The sequence below is a fragment of the Epinephelus moara genome, chromosome 7, assembly GCF_006386435.1.
Source record: "Epinephelus moara isolate mb chromosome 7, YSFRI_EMoa_1.0, whole genome shotgun sequence".
Classification (NCBI taxonomy): Eukaryota; Metazoa; Chordata; class Actinopteri; order Perciformes; family Serranidae; genus Epinephelus; species Epinephelus moara.
In genome coordinates, this window is record NC_065512.1 from 589,094 (window position 1) to 598,953 (window position 9,860).

Consider the following 9,860-nt stretch of genomic DNA (forward strand, 5'->3'; position numbering starts at 1 on the left):
GTGTTTTTGGACGTTTGAATCTGGGGCGCCGTCAGCCTCCATTAGGTGGAGTTGTGTTGCTACCTCCTCTCCCCTTGGATCTCTGCAAGTGATGTGAGGACTCTAAAACTTCACCTGAGCCTCCCTCGGCATATGGGTGAGTAGATAATGGCTGAAATTTCATTTTTGGGTGCACTATCCCTTTAAAGGTATGTTAGTTGGGTTCAGGTCTGCATGGTGTCGTTATCAGTCCAGTGTTTGGTATGTCCTCTATAACATACCAACATGCTAACTGAATGTGTGGAGCTGCTCTGTGTTAAAGACACACAACCACACAAGTTTTTAAAATGAATTTTTATAAGAGTTCAACCCAATACAAATATAGAGGCTGAAAATGAGCTGCTGAATGTGAGTGTCAGAACAAGGTCAAAGAGAATCATCTAATTTTCTCACATGCGTTAAAGAGCATTCGCACACACACACACACTGATACAAACACAATGCAGAGACAGAGCAGCATGAGGTGTTGGACTGATCCTGTCCAGACTCTCTGGAGCTCAGCAGGAGGAGACTGATCCTCCATTCATGAAATAATCTGCACACAGACTGAACACTAACGGCACAAAGAGTGTCAGTCGTTTTTGACACACAAAAACAAGTGGAAGGTTTTTGTATTATATTTAACAAATTAGTGACTACACATGATCCAAAGGAAAAAATATTTGCAGGAATGAAGGAAAAGAAAACATGTGGAGAGCCAGAGGAAGTGTGTTTTATGTGTTTTATCAGACTGTGTTGTCAGAGTTAAGATAAGTGGTGGTTTGCTCCTCTGACAGAAGCATGTTGAGTAATTCTGTTATCTTTTCTTTACAGATCCTGCACTGTGCTGTAGGTGAGTCTGTCTTCAGCCTTCACCCTCTCCTCCACCCTCACCTCCACCCTCACCTCCACTGCTGTCTGTAAAACATCTGTCCTCACTGGTCACTTTTTACATGTGAGCATCTCACTGGCTGAGGCCCTGTTTAGACGACAACGGTTTCTCTAAAAACAGAAAATATCTCCGTTCACACGGAGCCGCAAAATCGAGTAAGGTAAAGCTGCAGTACCGGAGGCTGTAGTTTCAGGACCGTTTAATTTTCCGAGCGGAGGCTGCAACCTTAAGTTTATTTTTATTTTTTGCTATACCCAAATACTACTTTCTTATTAAATAGTTATAATCAGTGTTGGGCAGTAACGCATAATTTGATTGATGAAGCCCAGGTAACTATACATTACCCTCGCTGCAGTCCTCTCCGCTCCTCTCACCCACACTTGAGCATCCGTCCAGGGAGGGCCGCGGAGGTCAGGCCAGGCGGGCCGACACTGTGTATCCCAGAACGGATGCTCAAGTGTGGGTGAGAGGAGCGGAGAGGACCGCAGCGAGGTGGAGTTGCCACAGTAGATCTACACTTTGCTGGAGAAGCGTTGATAAAATCAACAGGGTGAGCAGCACAAACAGAGCTCGCCATTGTTGTTGTGACGGTCGACTTTCTCGCGCATGCCTAGTGACTGGAACCATAATGAGCATGTGCAAAAAGTCTTCGTTTTCAGAGGAACTGCATATTGCAAGTTTATATGACAACGGAGACGCTGCCGTTTCCAAAAAGTTGCACTCTGGAACCCGTTTTCAAAACGTTGCGTTTTCAGGCACCCAAAACGCCACTGTCGTGAGACTGCACTGCGCTCTTACGGTGGTTGTCACTGGTATCAGTATGGCGTTGGTGCAGAGACGTAGTGCCCACCTGGTGGTTCCCCCCTAGTTAACACTGTTAGCTCTGTCAGCACTGTTGCTGTTGTTTAGCACCGTTAGCTGTTAGCTGTTAGCTGTTAGCTGTGGGCTCAGCCTCCTCCATGTTGAGAACATTGTGCATGTGTTGCCCACCAGAAAAACTCCACAGGTCCATCAAAACACACCACACCAAGATTCACAGACAGTCTTCACCATACATACCATAACCACACCAAAACTGTGGAGCAGCGTCCCCCTCCAATCAGGTCTGCTATCTGTAAATGAATTTGAGTTATTAGAATTGATTTAATGTGATTTTGGAGGAACTTTACCTTCAGGTATCTGTGCAGCAGGGGGATGAATAACGTGACTGTGAGGACGTGAAAGTGTATTGTGGACCAATCTAAACAGAATCATGGAGCTCTGCTGTCACTTGGTGTGTTTGAGGAGCTGAGTGACGTCAGTGATGTCATCACAGGCGTCTTAAAAGTGTCTTCTGACCGTTCAGACTGTGTTTGCAGATGTGTGAACTCAGTGTGACGAGTCAGACGGCAGCAGTGGCTTCTGTCTTGAGTTCAGATTTTTGCCTGGTCCCATTGTGGTGACTGTGGCTGGTCACATTGCGTCTGTGTCTCAGATGTAAATGTGTGCGGACAAACAAACATCTGAAGTGTTTGTCAAAGAGCGAGCGGAGAAGCTGTCGACTCTCGTGGTGATAATGTGTGAGGAGACAGCGCCTCTCGCCCGGCTGCCTCGCTGTGCTTCACAATCCATTCTCTTCATTATGAAGGATTAATCAGGGATTACCCAGACTCCCTGCAGCTGCCGTACACACACACACACACACACACACACACACACACACACACACACACACACACAGCTCGAGGCTCCTCTCTGCTGGACAGTCAGAGACACTGCATCAACATTCAGTCCTGTGATGTTTCTGTACAGATCTGAGAGCTCACATATTAACTGTCTCTATACATCACTCAGTGTTCTTAGTCATAAACAAAGTGTTTCCTGTTTTTTGGACATTTCTTTCTGTCCCCAGCATAAAGCACCTCTGTGTGCCTGACCATAGTTTCACTTGATGTGACATGATGATGTAAAAAGGAACATTTATTTGTGCAAACTTCTTTGGTAATGCAAAAAACAGCAACCAAAAACAAAATGAATCAGACCCAGAAAATCAGCAGGAAGAAACAGACAGATTCTCCTGCAGCACGTTTCCATTCTTGTGTTTGTTCTGGATAAATTTGTTTTTCAAGTGTCACTGTTTCTGAAGCTGCAGCTGTTTCTGATGGAAATGTTTTGGGCTCTCGTGTCAAGTTTGTCCCTGTTGGCCACCGTACATATGTTTGTTTTTATTAACTTGTTTATGTGACAGGGACAAATGCATGAGACATTACTTTAGATGTAAAATACAAAGTAGATGCATTAAGGTTCCTATCTGTGGCTGATTTGCCTCTGCTGTCCCTGGTTAAACTTTTACAATTAAAACATTAAGATGACTGTGTGTTGAGTGTGTGCAGCTCAGTCTGTGTGTGTTGAGTGTGTGCAGCTCAGTCTGTGTGTGTTGAGTGTGTGCAGCTCAGTCTCTGTGTGTTGAGTGTGTGCAGCTCAGTCTCTGTGTGTTCTGTGTCCTGTCTCAGGAATCGTACCGTCCTCTGTGGTCCTGACTGGATTCCAGGTCATGTCCCGGGTCTTCCTCACCTGGGCCGTCACACACAGCGTCAGAGAGGTATGAAGAGTCTCACTAACTAAGTAGCTAACTGTCACATACATAGATGAGTGTTTTCCAGAAGAGTGTGTGTGACCTGCTGATGTGCTGTTTGCCCTGTTGATAGATGGGAGAGGAGGAGATGTGTAAGTAACGTCAGCTCGTCTCTCTGTAGGGTTGAAGGAATGAATCTGCTCTCTGAGTTATAGTGTAGTGAATAACGTATGATTCTCATGTTTTCTGCTGTACTGACCTTTTCCTCAGGCTGTCCTCTGTGTGACGTCAGTGTGTGTGAGACTGTATTTAGACTGTGAGACGTTTTTAACATCATATTTGCATTGATTTAACCTGATGTCTGTTGATGGTGACCGTCTGCCTGCAGTGTGATCTGATCTCTGAGCGTCTCAAACAAACAGCATGGTTCTGAAATGAAGAGTCTGTGTTAGCCTTCAGTAAGTGCTGCAGCATGACACGAGGCTGACGAGCCCGCCTCTTCCTCCTCCCATCATCCTTTGTGTGTGCGCGCAGGTGCAGAGTGAGGACAGCGTGCTGCTGTTCGTCACAGCCTGGACCGTCACAGAGATCATCCGCTACTCTTTCTACACCTTCAGCCTCCTCAACCACCTGCCGTACCTCATCAAATGGGCAAGGTAGGACATCAACCCCCGAGTCCGAGTCCGAGTCCGAGTCCGAGTCAGAGTCAGAGTCAGAGTCAGAGTCAGAGTCAGAGTCAGAGTCAGAGTCAGAGTCAGAGGCAGTCAGGGCAGTATTTATATTTGACTCTGAGAAACATGGATGGTGTTCAGCTGTCTCGATGTGACAGTTTCATCAAATATGACAAGTTATTTTCATAAACGTTACCAACTACAGCTTTAACTATGAAACTGCTATTTATGAAATTCCAGAGTATTAAAAAATGCCCATAGATGTCTTCAAATGACGTGTTCTGTCTGACAGAAACTCCAAAACCCAGAGATATATATTAAATATGACAAAGCAGATCTTCACATTGAAGGAGTTTGAACCAGCGGCTCTTTCGGTAAATCACAAAATGATTCAAAGGATTAAACGATAAGCAAAATAGTTGCTGTTTAATTTTAAGAGTATAATTATATGAAATATTATAATCTGAGGTGTCGGTAACGTGTAAGATGAATGAATGAATGAATGTGATGTGTACATGTGTCTTATGTCTTGTGTATGTGAACGCATTAATGTTTCATGTCAGCCCGACACATCCTGGAATAAAATCCTCCATATAATTATTTAATTATAAATAGCTCCATTAATTATTTTTAAGAGAAAGTTTTTTTTATTTATGCCGCTGTAGTCGTGCGTTGAAGCTATTACAGCAGCAACAAAAGGTTCAGGAGGTTTACTTTTGCTTTAAAATTTGTTTCAGATTAAGATATTAGGAATGGATGTTTTGGTTTGGTTTCTATTTTTGTTTCTTTTACTTATTATTCTCATGCGCAAACATAAGGTGTTGATAAGTATCAGAGTAATTTTTTGTAAAGGGGGCAGAAAATATAAGATTTTCTTCATTCTGCCTCCCTTTCGTCATGGCTGTGTAAACTATATGGATATGAAGATGTTAAAAAAAAAAAGGTTTTGTTATTGGAATACATTCATGAACGAAATAAACTTCAAACTTCTATTAATGTGAAAAAGGTCTCGCAGTGATACATCACTCTGTAAAGACACGACTCCCAACACTGATGAGTTATTCATTTTTATTTTTAAACTCATCTTATGCACAGAAAATCACCCTGTTTCCACCACAAACAGCTTCCTGTCTGTGTGTGCCTAATGGGATTCATCTGCATCATCAACCAAGGCAACAGTTGTTAAGTGGCTCCCTCCCCGCGGTCTTTGTTGCTAGGTAGCAAAAGAGCCCGTCTCTATGTTGGTGTTCGACTTTCAGTTTGAGTTGCACCCTGAGAGGCAGAAAAATTGGTCGTGCATCTGTGAACGAAATCAGTGACGGACGAGGAGAGACCGTTGCTGGGTTTGGAGTTAAAGAAGAGACTGAAGGGTTTTATTTTCTGTGGAAGAAAATCAGCTCAGTGAATCTCTGGTTTGTTATTGTGAGCTTCTCCTCTCTGTCCTCCAAAGAGCCGACGCTTCAGTCTGTCATTAAATATTTAGGCGCATGTGGAGGAATTCCTTTTTATTTATACATTACATATCTTGTTAAGCAGCTCACGCTTCGGCCTGATGTTAATATTACAGTGTATTTAGAGTTTGGATGTAGCCATGATGTCATGGTGCAGAACAGCTGAGGGATTTAACATGGTGAACGCAGCCTTTTAACTTCCAACAGGCACCATCTCTTTACTTAAAGCTGGAGTTGGCAACACACCCAGATCATGTGACTCCTGCATGTATACAGTCAATCAGACCCAAACTGGCCGAGGCGCTCTGAGCATGCTCCACAGTTTCCGCCCCGGGCTTTGACCCGGAAGTCCAATAGCATTAAATGTGTAAGAGAAGAAGAAGCAGGTAACAACATGGAGAAATCTACATCCAGAGCCGTGACTTTTTGGACGGACCAAATGTACAGAGCTGTAAAGTTGTCCACCATGGTAGCAGTTAGCTGCTAGCTAACCGTAGCTAACTTGTTTGTCCATTGTTTGGTCTGTGACGTAATAGGTCAACAGGAAAAAGGTCCAATACTAACAAGCTGAAAGGGGGCATATCTCCACCTATCGTAGAGGAGTCGCACATACTTAATACTCAATAAATAGTCGGTCAGTTAAACCGGTACAGGAAATGCTGGGTCACTGTATGAAGCACGTGCATCTGCCCGTGGTCGTCTGGTGGGAGGGGCTTAGGACAGAGAGGGGGGGCTGCAGGAGGAGGGTGTGTTTGATCTACTCCAACTTTAAATGTACAGTTGTGGTGTTTGCTTTTGTTAGCAGGTAATGATTTATTTCAGTTCCTCGTGTCAGAGCCTGAACACTGCCGCTCTGTTTTTAAAGAGATAAAAATGTTTTGGTATCTCTGCCTCTGGCAACAGTTTGTATTCTCTTCTGCTTCACATTCATTTTTAAAAACCTGAGTCCAAACTGTCCACACTGCAGACTTGTTTTTTTTCAGACCTTGTCTTCATGGTGTTGTGGTGCCTGTGCAGCTCTGTGTTCTCCGCCCACGTCCTCTTATCTGAAAAATGTGTTTGTTTTAGAGAAAGGCAGAAGTGTGTGTTTTCATTGGTCCATCAGAGACAGAGTTTGGAGCTGGATGGGTGAACATGCAGGAAGTCTCACTGATGTTTGTGGTGCACACAGTAAAACACTGAATGTTTACATGTTACAGGAACAGTGAATAGTACAGCTGCATGATGTGTAACGTCTCCTTGTCCGCCCTCATGATGTGTAACGTCTCCTTCTCTGCCCTCGTGATGTGTAACGTCTCCTTCTCTGCCCTCGTGATGTGTAATGTCTCCTTGTCCGCCCTCGTGATGTGTAACGTCTCCTTGTCCGCCCTCGTGATGTGTAATGTCTCCTTGTCCGCCCTCGTGATGTGTAACGTCTCCTTCTCTGCCCTCATGATGTGTAACGTCTCCTTCTCTGCCCTCATGATGTGTAACGTCTCCTCCTCTGCCCTCATGATGTGTGACGCCTCCTTCTCTGCCCTCATGATGTGTGACGCCTCCTTCTCTGCCCTCACGATGTGTAACGCCTCCTTCTCTGCCCTCATGATGTGTAACGCCTCCTTCTCTGCCCTCACGATGTGTAACGCCTCCTTCTCTGCCCTCGTGATGTGTAACGTCTCCTTCTCTGCCCTCGTGATGTGTAACGTCTCCTTCTCTGCCCTCACGATGTGTAACGTCTCCTTCTCTGCCCTCACGATGTGTAACGCCTCTCTGCCCTCACGATGTGCAACGCCTCCTTCTCTGCCCTCTCTGCTGCAGGTACACCTTTTTCATCGTGCTGTATCCCATGGGAGTGACCGGGGAACTGCTGACCATCTATGCAGCGCTGCCGTACGTGCAGAAGACGGGCCTGTACTCCGTCACCCTCCCCAACAAGTACAACTTCTCCTTCGACTACTACACCTTCCTCATCCTCGTCATGATCTCCTACATTCCCCGTAAGTCACAGAGCAGCTTTGTTTCTCGTGTAGTGAGAAGAAACAGGAAGTGACGACACTGTAGATTAAAAGTCACTGAATGTTATGCTTAATTTCTGGTACAGACCATCATCTAACTGACATTTGTATATTTATCATATTAATATAAAGTCACAAGGTGTGTTACCTGAGTGGGCGTTATCAGTCCATCTGATGAGGACAGGTGCTGTCTCCACACACGCCTTCACTTCCTGTCTCCATCACTGGCAGCCGTGACTGTGTGTCGTTGCTTGAGTCAACGACACACAGAGCACCAACTTTAGCTATGGCATTTCGTGGCAGTTTTTTTTTAAACATAAAAGTGACGACATGACTTTCTTTTTCCCGTCATGTGACTTCATGCAGCAGCAGCTTCAGGTAGTCAGCTGGAAACAGACAGGTTACCGTGACGCAAAGTATCATGGGACAGTAAAATAAAATAAAAAAGTTTTTTTCCATATGTTGTCAGGTATGAAAGGAGCCTAAATGAAAATGCTGTCAGCAGAATACAGAGACTAGATTATATCACTACGACTATTATAGTAATACAACACTTCTATTAAAAGTCAAGTGCAAAAAAAAATAAAAAAAAATTTCTATAGAGGGTTTAAAGGGCCCAAACTAAATATACAAATACATAAATAACTGTAAAATTAAATGCTCATGTAGATAAATATATAATTATATAACAAAATGCTGATGTAAATATATAAATAAATAACTATGTAAATTAAAGCTTAATAAAATATGTAATTATATAATAAATAAACAAATAATTATAATTGAATCATTTCATCATAAATGAATCATATTAAATGAGACATTGAATATTTAAATGTTAAATTTATTTGTACATTTATTTATTTATTCATTTTTATAAAGACATGAATAAATAAATGTACATACTTTAAAATTAGTTTATTTATTAAGCATTTAATGATTTATTTATTCTTTTATTCCTTTATTTAAGCATTTCATTATATAATTATTTGTTTATGTAAATATTTTATTATACAACTATATTTTTAAGAATGAAATGATATAAGAATTTATTTATCTATTTAGTTAATTATGTTATTATATATGTAATAAACAAAAAATGTGTATTTATTGATTTTTTTATATTTATATAAAGTTTTTATGTAAGTATTAAAAAATGATAATGATTGATGATAATTATTTAGTTAAGCTATTTATTATATAATTATAAATTTATGAAACAAAAAATGATGTGATTATTTATTTATTGAATAAATAAATCAATTAATAATTAAGCATTTAATTATATAATTTGTTTTTCATATTAATGAAACAGCTGTAGCTGTGATGGGATGCTGTAGTTATTGTTGTGATGTAAACATGTGTCCATCTGTTGGTGACACACTGACCTCCCTCTGCCCCCCCCCCCCCCCCAGTCTTCCCCCAGCTTTACTTCCACATGATCCGACAGAGGAAGAAGGTCCTGGGCCACGTGGAGGACTACAGCAAAGTGGAGTGAGCCGAGCAGTGTCCAGACGCACCTGACGGAGGAACCATGAACCAAAACACCAGAAGAAGAAGAAGAAGAAGAAGAAGAGGAACAACATCACGTCTGCTTAAAGAAACCAGTGTCCAAACTGCCAGAGCTGACCTGGCACCAGATCCAATTATCAGCTACTTTATTTTCCAGCTGTCGTCCGGGTTGTAAAAACGCTCACAATCATGAATGAACTGGTTTATTTTGTTGTTGTTATTTTTATTTATGAACAAACTGCAGTTATTTGGTTTATCAGGATCAGAATCAGAAATACTTTATTGATCCCCGAGGGGAAATTATTTAATTTCCCCTCGGGGATCAATAAAGTATTTTTAGTCAGGGAGAAAAGAGAATCTGTATTTGGACGTGGATCCAGAGGAGCTGCTGTCTGAGCACTGAGCAGACGCGGCTCTCAGAGAAGCTTTGAGCTGAACGATGCACTGATCATAATCAATAACCTCCTCCTTTTAACGTCACTGTAGAAACTCCCAGGTAGATTTACTCACCTCCACCTTTGCTCTCTTTAAGAAGCCGCTGTGCTCCAGTAGGTCGTAGACAGAATAAAGACTCGTACTGAAACTAGCTCGTAGCGTTTGTACCTGTCGGTGCAAACTGTGGTCCAGACTTGTAATTTCTTTTTCTTTCATTCATTTCAGTCAGAAGTTTGATTACATTCCTGATTTAGTTCAATAAACCTTTTTGATTCTTTGCCTGCATGGTTTTCTATCTGCTTCTGTCTGTTGGCTGTTTGCTCGCCTCTACTT

The 9,860-nt window shown here is 42.3% G+C and overlaps 1 protein-coding gene across 1 annotated transcript in view; it reads left to right on the forward strand.

Moving 5' to 3' along the window:
• Window positions 1-9,357, forward strand: part of hacd2 (3-hydroxyacyl-CoA dehydratase 2) — a 12,498-nt gene extending 3,141 nt beyond the window's left edge. Inside the window, exons 3-7 of the mRNA XM_050049494.1 lie at window positions 853-871; window positions 3,403-3,491; window positions 3,999-4,120; window positions 7,384-7,562; window positions 8,996-9,357. Coding sequence (XP_049905451.1) covers window positions 853-871; window positions 3,403-3,491; window positions 3,999-4,120; window positions 7,384-7,562; window positions 8,996-9,078 — 492 coding nt within the window. The 3' untranslated portion in view covers window positions 9,079-9,357. The remainder of the gene's footprint in view (window positions 1-852; window positions 872-3,402; window positions 3,492-3,998; window positions 4,121-7,383; window positions 7,563-8,995) is intronic.
• Window positions 9,358-9,860: the final 503 nt, after the last annotated feature.